We start from the raw sequence: 20010 nt of genomic DNA, 5'->3' as shown, positions 1-20010 counted from the left end.
TGAATAGATGTGAAGCATCATTCGATTTTAGAATTGTTGGACCATTATGCCAACGTGTTGCTCTGATTAAAGTGACAAAGTCCTGGGTGGGCTGCCTTGTATAGAACTGTTAGTATATGCCAGTTTATTAGGGCGTACAGACCAAATTTCCCTCCCTCAACAAAACAAAAGAATTACAAGAGAGTTTAGTATGTATTTCTCCCATTCATTTGCATAAACACAGGGTTGTTTAATGCCAGCTAGCAGCTAGCAAATTAACTACAAACTGATAGTATTTAAATTAAACACAAGTAGAACAGTAGAACAGCACTATGTCAATGGCAATTTAGAAATGTCCCTGATTTCTTTGAGGTATTGGCAACTTTATACCAAAGACACTGCCCCATAAGCCCTTCTGGTTTTCTGGTAAGCCCCACTCTTTCTCTTCTAGGAGTGTCCCTCTGAATACTCTCTGGAATGCATTTGCCACCACACCATTCCTACTGTTTCAATAGAGCTACAATTACACTTTCCTAATGTCTGTTTGTTTCCCTCTCACAGGTGGTTGAAGACTGGAAGTATGTAGCGCAAGTGCTGGATAGAATGTTTTTATGGACATTTCTTCTGGTTTCAGTAATCGGCTCACTTTTCCTATTTATACCCGTCATACATAAATGGGCCAATATTATTGTGCCTGTACACATTGGAAACATGTATGGAGACAAAAACACATAAGCATAAACAAATGCCATGTTTGTGTATGATAAATTTGCTGCTTTGCCCAATATTTGATGCTTTAAGAGAACCTATATTTTTATTTATTTAATTAACTTTATTACTTAAGCTATTTCCTAAAGCTCCAGTATGTTATTTGTTCGAGCTGATTCCTTTTATATGTTTACATTTTTATTTTGTAATGTTTCATTTGTTTTCTTACTATCAGATGTAGGCCTATGCACTGTGCATCCTGCAGAATATCAGCTGCATGTCGCCCTACTCAAATCACTGCGATGTAAAAAAAAATAACAAACCTCTTGTTACAAAATGTTAGACTGTGCCTTTTCTCTCTATTAGGTTGAACTGGCTATATATAAGATTAAAAAAACAATAATCTGTACCACTACTTTCTACTTTTAAAATGAATGAGCGTTTAGATTTGTAGGGCTTTATGAAATACATCAAACAGTGTAAATAGTGATAGTTGCCTGGAAAAGCAGATTGACACCTTTTCAAGCAACCATCACCTGACAAGCACTTGATGGAAACCTTTGGTACCAGATTCTTTGGCTATTTAAAGTCCATGGGGCAAATTCGCCCACATTGCAACACTTCACCATGCGTAATTTTGCCCAGACAACGCTAATTCCCTAAAATTTGAAGTTGCGTTCAGGGCACCGAACACTGTCGAAATTGCGCTAGCATTGGCTAATTTGCATATGGTGGGAAGTTAAAGTTGAATGGACGTATATGTTTCATCAAATACATTACATTACACAAGCCCAGGGAACCTTCATAAAATAAAATCTTGCCCTACACGTGAGCCCAGTGTATAGTTAATGTTTCACATGTTAGAAAATGTAGGGGGAAGCCGGTTACCCCCCCACCCAAAAAATTATGCTCTTTTGCAGCATATCACCCTGAAAAAAGGAAAAGACGACAGCGTTTTTTGGGACTTTTTGCGAAGGCAAGTCTGGCGCAAGAGGTAACATTCAGTAAAATCTGCATCTTACTGAATTTGCAGAGTTCTGTCCCTTCCCAAGAGAGAAAATGAGCTTGGCCTTAGAGTGCGAATGATCGCTAGTGTGTGTCTCGTTTGCTAGCGAAGTTACGCCTGCGCCCATTAGGGAATTAACAAAGTACAGAAATGACATCACACTGTCGAATTAACGCTATTGTTAGCCACTTCGCCCTTTAGAGAATCTGCCCCCATGGCAGAAGAATGCAGGTAAGAAGGAAAACCCTCATTCTTTTAAGAAAGAAAAGTAGGTAACTCCTTGAAGCACAACAGCAGCTAAAGGGGCTATGGTCAGTAGGATACACTATTTTCTCTGCTAGAATATCTTTAAAGAAAAGTGATTTGTTCCCATGTGCCTCATCTTGTGTGCATACAGGACTGTTTCAGCACAGAAAAGCTAAAATAGCCAAATAAGCATGTGCTGTGAGGCTAAAGCTATGCCTGTTGATACTCACACTCGAGATGGCCTGAATGGAAGCAGATTCCCCTTATGTATCTATGCCAGCAGGGAAAATACTGGAAATACCACTAACCTTAGGCTGGAAAACTCCCTGACAGACATGTCTCCTGTGGAATCCAGTATTACAGAAGAACAAAACAAAAAGAAACTCTGACAAAGCCACAATCCAATAATACAAATAGAGGACATCGATGAAGTGAAAGTTAGATCAATATAAAGGCTTAATGCTCTCCAAGGGGAATAATTATCAAAATGTGAGATTAAAGCTCACCACAGAATAACTCCCCCACTTTCTATTCATTCCTATGTGATTTTTACTAGCGTATTTATCAGTGGGTGAAAGTTGTTGATAAATACACTTCTAAAAATCCCATAGGAATGAACAGAAAGTGGGCGAGTTTTTTGCAAGAAACTCTCACATTTTGTTAAATATGCAATATTTTATTGCTGCCAAACTAATCTTTTTGGACACCTTTTTATTTCATACATAGCACACACCATGATGCTTTGCAGTTTATGCTGATCTAAAGGAAGAAATTGCCTTTAACAGTCAAAGCTACTGTTATCCATTGTACAGTAAATTATGAAATATGATTATAGTGTACATTTGTATACAAATCTGAAAAGCATAAAACATCAGTGGCAGAACAATTCTATCAATACGACCAATGATTAGAGAGACAATGTACATATGGGTTGTGTTAAAAAGAACAAGTTTGCCATTTTTAATTTCAAGAAATAATTTCTTTTATTAAATAGTTCTGATTAAATTTTATTACTTTTTATAAGTAATCCCATGTCCTGAGCACTATTAGCAAAATCAGAGCGCACCCCATTTACTGGGATATAATGAGCCCTTTGAGGCATAAAGCACAGGCAATATTATACAGCTATACCCCCCACATTGATTAAAATGTTTTTATCAGTATGCCACAGAAAGCTTTAGCAGTGAAATTTAGTTTCAGAATATGGAATAACTGATAATGGTATTTTCCCTTTATGATTGTCTAATGGAAGCCTCAGCAAGCATAAATAGATTGTTTTATTATCAACAAGCGACTCCAAAAATTTGGAGAACCATGATAAATCTTGTATAGTATAATGGGCCTAAAACACTGACACTCCATACTGGAAGTTCCTTTATTCAAAATTAATAGAAAAATCTGCCTACCATTTAGAAACGTTTTCTTGCCTAATACCAGATAAATGTTTTCTTACCTAAAAACAAGGCATGAAATCACTCAAAATCAGGGATGATTCTGATCACTTTTAGACAACAAAATCATGGTGTGCAAAACAAATGTTGCTGTTAACCCAAGTGTGATAGCAAGATACACAAATGTATCAATGCATCCCATATAATGGCAACCACAGTATAAAATGATAGTATCATTATTAAATATTTTCACTTATTTGAATGTGTATGCAGACCGTGGGGGGCAGGGCCCACTAACGCTGCCATGTTAGGGGTCCACACAACCCCCCCATTGCCAACTCCAGGGTCCCCCTTGCCCACCGTAACCCTCTTCCAGCTGCCTCTCCCCGATCAGAATGAACCTGTTTTTCTTCAGGCAGCTAGTTTCAGGCAGACAGGGGGAAGCGGTTCTGGGCCAGTGGGGCCCACAGGGTTTTTTCCAGGTGTCCCACTGGCCCAGCCCAAACCTGTATGCAGATATATCAATAAAGAGATACACAATTTTGCCACCGGTATGAAATAACTATTTAGAAATATTCTAAAGCAGCCTATATTAAATTCACTTATGATTAAAAACTTTAGGCATGGTATTCATGAAAGTAGATCTGACTTGTATGTTTCTAAGACTATAAATAATTGGATTCAGTAAAGGAATAACTACAGTGTAAAACAATGATATCACTTTATCCGTCTGGATTGAGTGACTTGAAATAGGTCTTATATAAACAAATATAGCTGTTCCAAAAAATAAAATGACTACTAGCAGATGAGAGGAGCATGTTGAAAATGCCATCTGATGACTCTATCTTCAGGATAGAAGAAATGATGTTGCCATAGGAAATCAAAATGATGAGAAGAGAGAATGTTCCTAAAATACTGGATAAGAGAAACATTAAGGGGCCGATTCATTAAGCTCTAGTGAAGGATTCGAATGAAAAAAATTCGAATTTCGAAGTATTTTTTTGGTACTTCGACCATCGAATTGGTTAAATTCGTTCGAATTCGATCGAAATCGAACGAATCGAACGAAAAATCGTTCGACTATTCGACCATTCGATAGTCGAAGTACTTCCCCTTTAAAAAAAACTTCGACCCTCTACTTAGGCAGGTAAAACCTACCGAAGTCAATGTTAGCCTAAGGGGAAGGTCCCCATAGGCTTGCCTGTGATTTTTTGATCGAAGGATTTTCCTTCGATCGTTGGATTAAAATCCTTCGAATCGTTCGATTCGAAGGATTTAATCGTTCGATCGAACGAAAAATCCTTCGATCGATCGATCACAGGATTAGCGCTAAATCCTTCGCCTTCGATATTCGAAGTCGAAGGATTTCAATTCGAGGGTCGAATTTCGAAGTATTTTTAACTTCGAAATTCGACCCTTAATGAATCTGCCCCTAAGAGTTCACTCATAGAAGTATTAGTGCAGGAAAGCTTCAGCAATGGGGGAATGTCACAATAGAAATGATTGACCTTATTGGAATTACAAAATGACAACCTGAAAGTACAGCTTGTTTGTATTGTTGTTGTTATAATTCCACCACAATATGCCATTCCGACCAGTTCCATCGGAAAATCTCTGCTCATAATCATGACATAAAGTAAAGGATTACAAGTTGCCACATAACGATCATATGCCATTACAGTTACAAGAAAACATTCTGCAGTCACAAACAGGACAAAAAAGAAAAGCTGAGCAGCACAGCCTTGAAAGGATATAACCAACCGCCTGGAGACCATGTTGCTAATGATCTTAGGAGTGATGCCAGAAGAATAGCAGACATCTGAGAAAGAAAGATGGCCCAGAAAAAAATACATAGGGTTCCTAAGAGTGGGCGAGCAGGAAATTAAAGAAATCATGGAAAAATTGCCCAGTAATGTCATTAGGTACATTAATAAGAAGATCACAAAAAAGAGATAATTTAGGCTGGGGTCATCAACCAACCCTGATAGCAGAAATTCCGTAACAGATGTTTGATTTCTTACCTCCATCAAGCAGCTTTCTGCTTAAAGTTAAAACACATAGTATGGTTAATTGTAGTTAAAATACATAATAACCATGAAGTAAGTATTGATCTCTGGCCTATTGAAAGAATCTGGAAAATCTGGACAATATCCAGATCTAGGGACAGTGTCGGCAGGACACCGGGAAAAAAACTCTTGTGGGCCCTGCTGGCCCTGCGACCTCCTTTCTTTGGGCCAATCGCAGCAAAAACACAGTGGTGCAGTGGGGTCCCTGAGACAGCAGCCCAGGTGGGCCCAATGCTGTCTAGGGACTTAACGTATTATCCAACAAATTAAAGCTGTCATTAAAATCAAGCTCAATGAAAATCAAACAGCTAAAATGTAGACAAAGCAGATAACCAACGTGCATCATGTTACAAACATCAGACATTCTAGCATCTAAACATGTTCTGATAAATTGGCCCAGGTATCTTTCTTAAAGGAGAACTAAACCTTTAAAAAGATATAGGCTAGAAATGCTGCACAATATGTTTTGGGGTTCTGTACTATTCCAGCTTCTGTACTGCTGTCAGTTTTATGATAAATGGGAAAAATGTCAAACCGCTGGGAACCTATATTCTCGATATTGAATAAATCTGCCCTTGGATATTCTTCATGGAAATTGGCCCTCTCACAAACGTGATGAACAGTAATGTACACTTCTTGTAGAGCTGAGCAATATTTTCTCAGCAGTAAGTATCACAGCAAATAATACTTTAATTCTATGAATTTTTAGCTATAATACATTTATGAAGTTCCATACAGTTCATCAATTTTCCTTTAATCTATTCTAATGACACTTGAGGTGAAGATTGAAAGGCATGTTCTCCCCACCACACACATATGCAAGAAGCTAAGTATATTAATTCATAAACCTCAACAAAACCTAACCTCTCAGTATGAGGTCGTTAACCTAAATAAAGTGTGATAGTACTTTAAAGGTGGAATTTACTAAACCAGTCCAAAATGACAGAAACACAGGTCCAACATAAGAAATCACGGGGCCCCATGCAACAAAATTTTCTGGGGCCCCTGGGTTTTGCCTACAGCCGAAGGCTCCACCCCAGGCCCCACACCCCCCCATACCACAGCAAAGAACCATGAAAATAAAGGTGCTAAAAACATCTATTCTAAAAACCCATTGGTGGCCAGTGTCATTCCTACAAGTTGAAAAAAAAACAACTGGTGGTCAGGGCCCCCCCCTAAAAGTTAAAAAAAAACCTTTAGTGGCCATGGTCCCCCGTGCAAGCTAAAAAAAAAGACAATTGTTGGGAAGGGGCCCCCATAAAAGTTAAACAAATCTTCATTGGTGGTCAGAGCCACACCTACAAGTTAAAAATAAAAAAATTGTGGTCAGGGCCCCCCCAATAAAAGGTAAAAAAACTTAAATAGTGGCCAGCTACCCCCCCCCCCCACAAGTTTAAAAACCCTTTAGTAGCAGCTGTAGCTTTGATGGCTTTGGCTTCTTTTGTGTCTTCGGATCTTCTTCTTCGGCTCTGTTAGGGCTTCAGGTCTTCAGGTTTTCGGCTTTGGCTCCGGCTCTTATTGCAGCTTCGGCTCCATTCCTGGCTTCGGGTATTTGGCTTCGACTCCATTCACAGCTTCAGAGCGTCAGCTTCAGCTGCATTTGCGGCTTCAGATCTTCAGCAATGTCCACACTCTTAAGGGGGGCCCGGCTAATCCGGAAAGCGCAGCCCAGCTGGGGCCCTCTTTAAACCAAAATTCTGCTGGGCCTGGGACAACTGTGCCCCCCTGATGGTGGCCCTGCAGTAGTTTTGCTGAATGTCAAACTGTAATACTGAGGCTACCAATTTATAGAATTCTGGTTCTGATTCTCTACATGTGCAAACTCAGGTCATCAGTTGACTTATTGTCATATCAAGCACATTGAGGACTCGCCCACCCAAATGATGATTCACTAATTGTATTAAATATCTATACAAAGTACAATTTTTATTTGAATATGTACTGTGCAACTAAATCATTTGACCAAAATGAGATAAAGGCAAAGACAATAATATGAAATTGGTTGTCTTATGGAACTATGTCACAAAATGTAATTTCTCATGTACTATAATTTCTGTAAAGGATATGTATAACTCTTCAAACTGTGAATCTAGAAGGTAGAAAACACAGGTCTATGAGACATTTTTCATGGTTGCAATATACTATTCTGAGGCATTGTTATTAAAGTGGAACACAGAATTAGGTAAGAATGCAGACTTGTTTATATACTTACCTGTGGGTAATGGCAGTGATGGGTTTGGAAGCATTCTGACTAAAAAGTATCTGCCCATAATATTGCAAAATATTTTATGATTACCCAGACAGTAAAAAAATTGCTATTAAGACCCATAAGTGTATGTGTTTAGGACAGCTCACCAATTAATCTCTTTATGCTGTGAAACACTCCTGTTATACCGATATATTTTAACCCCTACTCATAGGGGCCCATTTACTTAGCTCGAAGGAATACAATAAAAAAAAAACTTTGAATTTCAAATGTTTTTTTTGGCTACTTCGACTATCGAATTGGCTACTTCGACTTTCGACTACGACTTTGACTTTGTATCGAACGATTCGAACTAAAAATTGTTCGACTATTCGATAGTCAAAGTACTGTCTCTTTAAAAAAACTTCAACCCCCTAGTTCGCCACCTAAAACCTACCAAAGTGCAATGTTGGCCTATGGGGAAGGTTCGATGGTCTAAAAACTCTGAATCTGAATCCCCGGCATCTAAAAGCACTTGAGGTCCTGTATAAATCAATGGGGAAGGTCCCAGCTGATGTCCGTACCGATATCCAATAGTCCCAGCTGATGTCCGTACCAATATCCGATGAGTTTGTGGTTCCTGCTCAAAAAACTCAGAATACAAAGATTTTTTGTAGATTTCGGAATTTTTTGCGAAGAAACCACGAACAAATTGGAGTTTTCGGGGAAAGCTCCGAAGTTTGCCCGACACTATTTTTTCGGGCTTTTTTCTTCATAAATAAGGTCCATTCAGGCAATCAGAGTTGCTTGGATTTCTAACTTACAAATACTAAGATAAATTCGGACCTTGATAAATAACCCCCTTGGCTTTTGCAGACGATTGTTATACTTGTGAAGTTTACTGGCTCAATCATTTTTCAAACTACTTGAGATACTTGATTCAGAATGAATAGGTATCTTATTGACCCTACTAAAAAGCTAGATTCTTGCAGTGAGTTAGATAGAATTTTGGGGGTTAGATACATTTTTCCAAAAATCCACTTTTCAAGGCAGCTGCTAAATACAGAGTCTACTCTTCAGAACAGTGTGCCCTATCTTGTAAGAAGGTGAAATTAAGATGTATTTAGTTTGGGTAAAATTACAGTTCAGCCAGCAGGTGGCAGCAGCCCTTGAGGTCCGCATGGAGGCAATTTTCCCTTCAGGAGCCTACACAGAACAAGAAAGTGAAGAAGCAGGGAACTTCCTCTTTGGCCTAACATCAAACAGACAGGACTGAAGATTGTTGTTGCCAAGCCAGGTGGGAGGCTGTATCCTTCAGGACTGGTAAGTGAATAGTAGTGGGTGTTAGCTCACTCGAGGAGTGAGAGATAAAATGGGGGAGCCAGCAAGGACAGTATGTTGTCCTGATGAGGAGTGAGAATATTAGGGTAGAGAACTATTAGGGAAATGGTTCATTCAGGAGTAGGTTAGAGGAGATACAACAGAGGAAAAAGGGGAAAGCTTTATTGGGAGAGGGGGCCCTCTCAATGCCTAATGACATTCTGCCAGTACATTTTCACATGGCAGGGGTCCTGGAGGATTTGCAAGAGAAATGCTGAGTGTGTGAGAATTGGAGAATATTATCTGAAGTAGTGTATATTGTGTAAACAGTTTTCTTGAGTCGGCAATCAGAGCCCGGTCTGTTACCTACGTTTGAAAGAAATTGTTCAATAAAGTCTGCCTTGGTTCAGCATTATGTACCATGGTTACTTCTTGCACTAAAGTGTCTTCATATGACTTTCACTGTAATGCTTGCCTGCCAGCCACCAAACTGGCGCACCCCATGCTAATATAGAAGAATGTGAATCAGTGCATGTACTTAATATTAGGCATTTTAATGAAAACAACTATGCACCAATTGTTGTGCTGTACTTAGTGTTAGTGTTAGTATGATGCTGTTGTTCACCGAATGCACATCTGCATTTAAACATGTCTTCTGAGAAAGAGTGAGTTTTTTTTGTATGATGTGAATTTTACTGCTACTATTTTGTTTGTTTTTTTATTTTTTTTATTAAGTACTACTAGCCAGCAAAAGTCTTTGTTTGTGTATAAGAAAAATGGGTCCCTCTGGACCTTACTTTGTTGTCAAAGTCATAGTGAAAAAATCTTTAGAATAGAATGACTATGAAGATTTTCATTCATCCAGGTCATGGTATATCTAGTATAGGTAAATTTAGAATAGAATAGTGAAAAAAACTTTACAATAGAATACTGAGGTGCAGGCATTTCCTATCAGGAATAGCTTTTTATGCCTGCACTGATCTTTCTACATGATTGTAGCCATCTTTATGGCTGGCGTATGAACAAATTGTCCTATTTATAAAAGGAGTTGGGTTGGGAAGTTCAGCAAAAAACCCATCTTTTAAATTAAATTAGATCTATAATATTTTTTAAAATGAAAAAAATTGTTTGACTACATTTTCAGCACAAGTCCTATTTATCGTGCTTGGTGATATAATTTGTGAAACATAAGTCACTAAAACATGTTTATTATAAAAATTTAAGGTTACTTATAATATTATATTTTACAATAGGAGGTACATTATTCTCTATTGAATGGTCAGGAATTACAGATGCCACATAACAATACAATAATTATTTTATTATATATTATATATATATTTCATTATCCCCACTGAGAAACTGAGAGACTTGAGATATCCCTGGGTGGGCTCTGCAGTTTCTTAAAGGAGAAGGAAAGTCATTAACCACTTGGGGGTGCCAAATGTTAGGCACCCCCAAGTGAATGTATTTACTTACCTGAAACCCCGGGCCAGTGCTCCTATCAGCAGAAAACGGCACCGGCCCGAGGTTATTCCAGTGAGCCCCATGGAGTGCTCCTCTTCTGGCTTCTTCTAGAGTGAAAAGCTAAACTTTAACTATAAAGCAGGCTATTTCATTCTGCTGCGCATGCATCTGCTCCAGGGAAATTTGAAGAAAGAAGAAGCCAGAAGGGAAATGATCGTTGGAATGAACGGCCATGGGGTATAAGTAAATATATTTACTTGGTGGTGCCTAACATTTGGTGATAAACAACTTTCCTTCTCCTTTAAGAAACTGCAGAGACCACCCAGGGATCTCTCAAGTCTTTTCTTCTCTGTAAGAAGAAAATCATGGCACATAGTGCCCCATGGAATGTATCCACAGTAGGTACTCTAAACGAAATTCACATACTCTGGGAGCTTTCCATTAGAACGTTTTTTTTTTAAATGCCATGGACCAGCAAACACACAGGACGGTAAAGTCTCAGGTTAACAATTTGAGTAACTGTAGGAGTGATGGGGGATGTGTTGTCCTTGGACAACTCATCTGAAGTCCTGGTAGGGAGAGATGGGAGATCCAGCTGGAGAAAGGAGGACTAAATGGTTTAACTTTGGTTTTTAACTTTGAATTTTGTGTTTTACAACATTTGACAAATGTGACTGTATCACTTAATTTTTAGGTTGCAAAATATATCTTTTGTACCCTTTATAAGCTCTTTTAGCCTTAGTGATATAATACTACACCTAATATAGAAATACCATTATTTAACATATTCAAAAAACTAAGAAACAATAAATATGCAACATGAATTCTTAAATAATACTGGCAAATGAAACACTGGTTTGAGAACCCATTAAAGTCTATTTTTTTTTTAAAATGTCTTTATTTATAATTGTTTTTCAAGAAAATAAAACAAAAATACAATCAAAGCAAAATCATAAGTAAAGCCAAAGAAAACAAAGAAAAATGCCAAAAGGTACAGAAATCATAACAATGGCCAGACAATAGTTAGGAAAGGAATCCAGATCCTTTTTTTTTTCTATTTCATTAAAGTCTATTTTAATTGAAACCATGACCAAATGTTTTGGGTATTGTTTTCATAAAAGCAGCTTTGACCTGAGCATTTCTAAGACAATAAATAATTGGGTTTAACATTGGAATGACTACAGTATAAAATACTGATAGGATATTATCTTTCTGAATTGAATAGCTAGAAATGGGCCTTGAATACACAAATAAAGCTGTTCCAAAAAATAAAGTGACTACTGCAAGGTGAGAGGAGCACGTTGAAAATGCTTTGTGCCTCCCCTCAGATGACTGCATTTTCAGTATAGAAGATATTATGTTGGCATAGGAAATCAAAATAATGAAAACAGAAAAGGTTCCAAGAAGACCAGATAACACAAACATAATGATTTCACTAATAAAAGTATTAGTACAGGACAGCTTCAGCAGTGCGGGGATATCACAGAAGAAATGTTTGACATGGTTCGAATTACAGAAAGACAGACGAAAAGTACAGCCTGTTTGTATTGCTGACAATAGGAATCCACTGGAATAGACAATGCCAACCAGTTTCAGCAGAAGATCTCTGCTCATAATCATGACATAAAGTAAAGGATTACAAATTGCCACATAACGATCATATGCCATTACAGTTACAAGGAAACATTCAGTACCACCAAATAGGCAAAAAAAGAAGAGCTGAGCAGCACAGCCATTAAAGGATATAACCATTTGCCTGGAAACCATGTTGCTAATTATTTTAGGAGTGATGACAGAAGAATAGCAGATGTCTGAGAAAGAAAGATGGCCCAGAAAAAAATACATAGGGTTCCGAAGTGTAGAGGAGCAGCAAATTAAAGAAATCATGGAAATATTGCAAATTAATGTCACTAAGTATATGAATAAAAAGAATACAAAGAAAATACCATTTAGGTTGTGGTTATCAACTAAACCTGACAGCAGAAATTCTGTAACAGATGTTTGGTTTCTTTTCTTTATAGAGTAACCGGGAAACATCTGAAATATAAAAGTTATTGAATATGGTCAAAAAAGAGTCATTTCAGAAAAACACATTTGTTCAAAGTTACTAGCTGTACTAAAAGCCAAAATATTTATTTTAGTGAATTATTCTACTTATTCTGTGGACAGAAGTGAACAATTTGCAAAGTCAATTGTATACCTCAAGATAGGAGAATACATAGATTAACTAAGCTGAATGTACATGCAAACTCAAGGGTAACTTCATATACTTGGTGGCATTTGGCTGCTTCTTTAAAAGGTTGGTCTGAACCAGGGATCCCCAACCCTTTGAACCTGTGAGCAACATTCAGATGTTAAAGCAGCTGGGGAGCAACGCTAGCATGAAAATGTTTTTGGGGTGTCAAATAAGGGCTGTGATTGGCCATTTGGTAGCCCCTATGTGTACTGTCTACTTATGCAATAAACTCTTGCCACAAGTCAGTCATTCGAAAATAAGTGCTTGATTTGAGGCCACTGGGAGCAACATCCAAGGGGTTGGAGAGCAACATGTTGCTGACGAGCTACTGGTTGGGGATCACTGGGAACGGATAAACAAACACTGGACCTTTTGGAAATGCATATCTATAGTAACAATCAACAATCAACTGGACTTGCTGTATTTTTCTCTTGAAGATGATCAGACATTCAGAATGAACTGAGAAAGCCAATCAGATGACTAAAGAAATATACAGCAAGTCCAGTTGATTTGACTTATTACTATAGATATACCATGAGCCGGATGATTGAGAACCTTCACAGACATACTGCAAATCATTTTGAAATTGCTGATTCCTGCTGATATCTACCAAAGTCTGCACAGATGTGGGAATACTCTGGACCTAGTTCCAGATAAGGGATAAGAGAATCAACATATTTAAAGGAGAACTAAAGCTTAACTGAAGATGTAAGCTAGAAATGTTTTACAACATTGGGCAGATTTATCAAGGGTCGAATTTCGAAGTAATGGGAGTTTTTTTTTAACTCTCAAAACTTTGAAATCTGAATAAAAAGACCAACCGAAATTTATTTTAAAAAATCAAAGTTTTTTTTCTGCGAGTGAATAGGCTGTATTCGAATCATTCGAATGGAAGTAAGATCGTATTCGATTCAAAGTATTTTTTTTAAAAAGTCCGCCAATTGACTACAAATAGGTTCTAGGTGGTCCCCCATATGCTAAAACACAATTCGGCAGGTTTTAGATGGCGAATGGTTGAAGTCAAAGTTTTAAAGAGACAGTTAAACATGATATTCAAATTTTTTTCAAATTCAATTCGAATTCGGACTAATCCCTAGTTGAAATACACAAAAATAGCTTGAAATTCGCGCTACAGTTAAATCCTGCTAATAACAAGCTTAATAAACCCATTTCAATTTAACACAAGACAGATGTATTCTTATGCAGATGTAAATATATAATATTCAGTCATCATATTTTTCAAAAGGTAAGATGATTCTCCACAAAGTTCTCTATAAATTAGTCCATAATCCAATCTCCTTTTATAGGTTTTGTTTTTAAAATAATGTCAGAATTGTATCTTAAGCCTTTGCCAAATGTGTCAAATAGAGCTGTACCAGTACATGTATAGTGTCTTGGATATAACAATTACCAGATTAGATAGCCAAATGTATAAAGTTGACAATAAAAATCCAAATATTTTATGTTGCAGTAACAGGCTGACCTTTAAAGGTGAACTTGTGTGTCTGTAATAAATGCCTGGCTTGGGCTGTTTTTATTGTATTCTACACTATATGCTACAGGGAGAATATATCCCAGGAGTTTTGTAAATATTCCATTGGATTAATTAAACATGTTATTTAAGATATTGTGTTATCTATTTCATATCTTTTACACCATTTTATAAAAAGTGTGGAGAAAATTTATGGAAGATCAAAGTCAGGGATTCCAGAAATATTCCAAACATACAATATGGGGGTTATTTACTAAAATCCAAATTTATCTAATATTTTATGAAAAAAACTACTACCAAACTCCCATGCTTGATTTTAGCTTATTTATTAATAAAAAAAACATAATTTAATCAGATCGCTGAAAAATGTGATAAAAACCTGAATTGCTCAAATTTCTCAGGCTTTTTCCAGAATAGTTTGAATTTTTTGGGCCTTTGCTTTACTTTTTCTATTTTTTTCCCCGGAAAACCAAGAAAAAGTCAGAATTTCGGGCTACACTCAGCATAGACCACAAAAACTTCAAATTGAGGTGCTTCTGCAGTAATGATTTGCATACAAGCTTTTTGTTTTTGAAGTCATTTTAGATGTATCCCATAAATATAAAAACAGTTTCCTAAAACTGGGGCAGACTTATTATAGACTAAAATGGGTTATCCAGAAGTTTTCTCAGCAGTTCAATGTAGTATGTAATGCAAAATGGCATTTTGCTGTATGGGATAGTAGTGGATAGTGGTGCTCAGCAGCAGTGCTAAGCCATATCACAACCTTACTTTGCAACCCAAATCACACTCTCAGAAAATAAAGTGTTAAATACAAATGTCAGTAATGTTTTACCGAAGAATGGAAGAATAAAGTGACTAGATATAAAAGACTAGGAGAATAAAGAGACTGAGAGAGGAGTCGGCCCACAGTCTAAGGTTTTCTGGTGGGCCTCTGGCATCCCAGTTCGACACTGATGTGAACTCAAGGTGCAATAGCAAAAGCACTGGAGTGTGTCGACATCATGATTTAGGACAGACAGCTGACATACAGATTCACATGAATTATCTGTTTTCTGATTACGATTCACATTGGATGGACATTTAGTAAATTGAGCCTTTGTTTATGTGACAAGCACTGCATATATTGGAATTTGCCTATGATATACACGTCACTAGTGGTGTAAAATGTATGACATAATTAAGGCACATTTATTATACAAATATAAAGAAATGTGAATTTGTAATTTTATTAAAGTAGACCTGTCACCCACACATAAAAAGCTGTATAATGAAAGTCCTATGTAAATTAAACATGAAACCCAAATTCTTTTTTTTTTCTTTAAAACATACATACATTTTATAAACTCATTAAAACGATTTCAGCTGTCCATCAAATATTGCCTGCCCCTCCTCTATGCCTCAGTCCTAGAGGCGGGGCAGTCACTTACTTTCACTTTCCATTCAGTACTTCCTAGATCACTGCACTCCTCAAATTCCCCCTCCCTCCTCACACTCTATAACAAATTTAGGCCTATTTGTATACAAAATAAAGAGCACAAATTTGCATATTTAGCCAAATACAAAATAAACAAACATTCCGATGTGTACAGATATCAACTTGAACCGAAAACCTCTTTGATTCACAAGAGATTTTCACACAAGAGAGCTAACCCTATTAACTTCCACCAGATTTTAGTGATAAAAATTCATTTTATAGGTTAAATTAGTATCACATACTCACTTCAGAGTGCTGATCAAAACACATCCAGGAGGATGACTCTATAACCCTGATGATGTGCCAAGTGCCAGTTCAGCACCCTCACTGTTGCAATGTAATCTAAATATGCGCCTCAATAAAGCCAAGTTGTTATTAAATTGCCCGTCCACCTGGATGTGCTTTGATCAGCGCTCTGAAGCAAGTGAGTATGTGATGTTGCGGTCGAGGGATAAGTGCCCGGTTTATCGCGAGAGCTCCGGTCAAAGAGGAGACGGGATGTGTCGGGTGAGCTCCGCCATTGCCGCATCATTGTGGTTTGTTTGCTTAGGTTAAATTAATAGTTTACACTTGGAACATCATAAAACATTCACAGAAACAACATATGTTGATGATTCATTTGTTAATTTGCTCTTTTTCATTCATTTATTTTGCATGTATGTATGTATGTATAACTTTATTTGTAAAGGGCTGTAGGGACCCACAGTGCTGTACATTGTAAAAAAAAAAAGTACACACATGGAGGACGAGTAACATAATACAATAAATATACACAAATTAAACAAAGTTTATAAAGGAGGTAGCACTTAGGTGCCACGTGGTAAGGTTGTTGACCTTTAAGTTAGCTTTTTGTAATAGAATATCTTATTCTAAGCAACTTTTCCAGTGGTATTAATTTGTCATTTTTTTTAGTTTTTTAATTACTTGTCTTTTTCGTCTGTTTTTATACTGTTAGATAGGGGTCACTGATCCCATCAGCCAAAAAAACATTACTCTGAGAGGCTCCGACTTTATTGTTATTGCTACTTTTTATTACTAATCTTTCTATTCACACTCTCTCCTATTCATATTGCAGTCACTCATGCAAACCATTGCCTGGTTGCAGCAAATCTAAAGCGAATTTGTTTCTTATAATGTACATACACAGCAGAACTACCAGTAAAGCAATACAGCTCAACTGAAATAGTTTGGTTTTGTTGCCATTTGAACTACTATATCTTTAACACTAATAACTGATTATATTAATTTTGTGAACTGTGACAAACATTAAAAACACGACACAACATTGTAACACATTAATGATTTAAAAAATCATTAATTATTGGAAGCAGCATGTCCCTCAGAGGTTTATCTCGGGTTTAATTTTTCTTTTCTGCTTTAACAAGTATTCAGGGGAAATAGCCATTTGCTATAACAACAAAGCACCCTGCTACCATAGAAAATTAATTATTGTTCTGTAATGAATTAACTGGCACCACTATAATAATAATGACTGGAACAAAGGGACAGAATTATCAAAATGTGCAATTACAGCTCACCACAGAAAAACTCACCCACTTTCGGTTCATTCCTATGGGTTTTTTAGAATTGTTTTTATCAACAGGTGAACGTTAGAGTTCCTATAGGAATGAATATAAAGTGAGCTCTCATCTCCAGGGTCGGACTGGGGGGCCCGGGGCCCACCGGGACCGCTATCCAGGGCCCCCCTCCGGCCTCCCGCCCGCCCACTACTATGAGGCGCAGAAATTCTTTTTTTTTTTGGGGATCCCAATATGGGGAGAGGGGGTCTGGCCCGGCGGTGGCCCATGAGGGTCAGAGCCCACCGGGTTTTTTCCCGGTGTCCCGCCAGGCCAGTCCAACACTGCTCATCTCACATTTTGATAAATCTGCCCAACATTAAGGGAGGAGTGTAGGACTGTAATCCACTGTCAATGCAAGCTGGATAAATAGAGGGTCATTGAGAGATTTTGCATTATTAGTCAGTACATTACATTTGCACATTCCAAAACAACAGTATCATCTTTTCTGCATTAAAGATTGATTTAAGTTGACTAAAAAAGGAGGTGGTGTAGAAGTGGGAAATGTGTATGGGAGATATCTAGCAGATTTATATTGTGCTAATTTTGTTTAATTGTGTTAGTCTGGTTCAAGATATAAGCCATTTATAAGCAGCTAATGTATGCAAAAATTCTTACTCCCTTAGAAGCCATATTCACAAACAGTGTTTGCTGGGCAACATGGATCAAGGTGAGAAAATAAAAAGCAAACAATAAATACAAACAGTAGATTTTTAATACATCTATTTTACAGCTAGTCTATCGTATTATTTCTTACCAGTGGCCTAACTAGATGATATAATTCCAACTTGCAGTACAGCAGTAAAGAGTGACTGAAGTTTATCAGAGCACAAGTCACATGACTGGGGGCAGCGGCGAAACTGACAATATGTCTACCCCCAGGTCAGATTTCAAAATTAAATATAAAAAAGTCTGTTTGCTCTTTTGAGTGCAAAAGTCTGCTAGAGAAGCACTATTAACTGATGCATTTTGAAAAAAACACGTTTTCCCTTTAATGACATAATAATTAATATTAAAATGCTTTAAATGGCCTTTTATTTTTAACTATTACAGAAAACCCTCTGCATCTAAACCCTTGTTATATTTCTTTCCAAAATGCTTTGTGGAATAATATATAAAGGGAAGATACCAGTCTATTTATTTTTCTATATGCCGCTTGAAAAGCAAAAGCATGGGTAGAACTGCAGCTGTTTTTAACAAAGAACAAAGTAATGGCAAAAAATTAACCTCATTTTTTCTGATCAGGTTTTTAGGGGGAAGACTCAAATTTTTTGTCAATCATCAATCATACATTTCGAATTGACACTCTATTTTGTCATGGCCCTTTGTTGCACCGATTTTTCCAAGAAAAATATATTGATAAATGAGTTAAAATCGTGGAAGGGAGTTTGGTCTGATTGTTTTCATAAAAAAATTAGACTAATTTCAGTTTAGTAAATGCGCCCCTAATATTTAAATCCTATTTGCAAGCACAGTTAATTCTGCTTATTTTTAACACTTCAAACCATATTTTACATTTTAATTAACAGAATGTATGCTTCTGAAAGGTAAAATTTAATTCCACTTACCTAAGTCTTACGGCTGGTACAATTTAATAAAAAACTGTGCAATGTTGGTTGTAGAGAGCAGTATTATAAATAGAGAAAATCGATGGCAACTAATGAATATTTGCTTTTCTCATTATGAGTTTTTGGCCCTTTCCATCTGTATGCCAAAGCAGGACCGCCATCAGAAATCGCAGGGCCCCGTACGACAAAATTTCCTGGGCCCCCTGGGCTGCGCACAGCACAAGCCCCACCTACAGGTCCACCCTCCCCACCACACAGTAAAAAAACAAAACAAATATTGGTGGCTGGGGTTCCCACATGTTAATAATAAATAAAAAGATATTGGTGGTCAGGGCCCCCCATAAAAAAACATTTGTGGCCAGGGCCCCCCCATTAAAAAATATTGGTGGCTAGGACCCCACATGAGAAAAAAAACTAGTGGCCAAAATTGGTGTTCAGGTCCCCCCCACATTATAAGAAAATTGGTGGCCAGGGCCTCTTAAACTTCCATGCCTTCCCGAAATCAGCAGTTCTCAGAAAGACGGGGGGCCCGGCTAATCAAGTAAGTGTGGCATGGCAGGGCCCCCTACAACTCTCCCCCCTGTCCCCCCCTGATGGCTGCCCTGTGCCAAAGTGCCACACTTATCTGCTGAAATGTTCTGGGCAATATGTCAGATCATTATGATATTATAATAAAAACAAACAATGAATTGTATAAATATCAATTCACATAAAAAGCTGGATAATGGCACTGACATATAGTGGAGGATATTGCAAGTCAATTTAATGACCCCATAAATATGAAGTGATATGAAGTTAATTAAGGTTGGGTAAAGGTAGATTATAATCATGCTGTAATCTGTGTTTTAAAACTGCAATCAAAAATCCTGGGTTGAGGACACTGGGAGGAATTGCCTTTATTTGATCCTGATTGCAACAAGAAAAGGTCAGATGTGTATTATTTGTGGTATTTTCTCAAAGGCAGGTGGGAAATAAAATCTATAGCCACCATTGTTAGATAATATATTCTTCTAAACAATAGTTTTGCCAAACATAAGTATATTACAACCTGTATATGTTTTGCATAAATCAGTTTACAAAATTACAAAATGTCAATACCAAGCAACGCCCCCCTTGCAGAAATAGAGAAGTTTATTATTAGGGGGGGGGTTATTTGTGAATTCTGATAAGCATAATTATAAGAACCAGGGCATTGGAAACTGAAATGAGTTTCAACTTCTCTATTTAGCTAAAAACCTAACAATATCTAGTGATTTTAAGTAATTAAAGAGCACCTAGCATTGAAAAATATT

General features: G+C 37.2%; 2 protein-coding genes across 2 annotated transcripts in view; both read right to left on the bottom strand.

Annotated features, from left to right (window-relative positions):
- Positions 1 to 2210: 2210 nt before the first annotated feature.
- On the bottom strand, positions 2211 to 5357 carry LOC108712330 (olfactory receptor 1020). Its single transcript, XM_041585580.1, has 2 exons — positions 4775 to 5357; positions 2211 to 2281 (listed from the first exon to the last, which is right to left on the bottom strand). The coding sequence occupies exons 1-2, from the start codon at positions 5355 to 5357 to the stop codon at positions 2211 to 2213; spliced, it is 654 nt and encodes a 217-aa protein (XP_041441514.1).
- Positions 5358 to 11442: 6085 nt separating this feature from the next.
- LOC108710289 (olfactory receptor 1020) overlaps positions 11443 to 20010 on the bottom strand; it is a 26663-nt gene continuing 18095 nt past the window's right edge. The window contains exon 2 of the mRNA XM_041585579.1: positions 11443 to 12405. Coding sequence (XP_041441513.1) covers positions 11443 to 12405 — 963 coding nt within the window. The remainder of the gene's footprint in view (positions 12406 to 20010) is intronic.

This window comes from Xenopus laevis, chromosome 3L (assembly GCF_017654675.1).
Source record: "Xenopus laevis strain J_2021 chromosome 3L, Xenopus_laevis_v10.1, whole genome shotgun sequence".
NCBI lineage: Eukaryota > Metazoa > Chordata > Amphibia > Anura > Pipidae > Xenopus > Xenopus laevis.
The sequence above is the reverse complement of the archived record's forward strand: the minus strand, read 5'-3'. Positions and strand labels throughout refer to the sequence as shown.

Coding starts and splice junctions, on each gene's coding strand:
- LOC108712330 (XM_041585580.1), bottom strand. CDS start 5,357: ATGGAGGTAAGAAATCAAACATCTGTTACGGAATTTCTGCTATCAGGG. Junction 2,282..4,774: donor CTGCACTAATACTTCTATGA/GTGAACTCTTAG, acceptor TGGATTCCACAG/GAGACATGTCTGTCAGGGAG.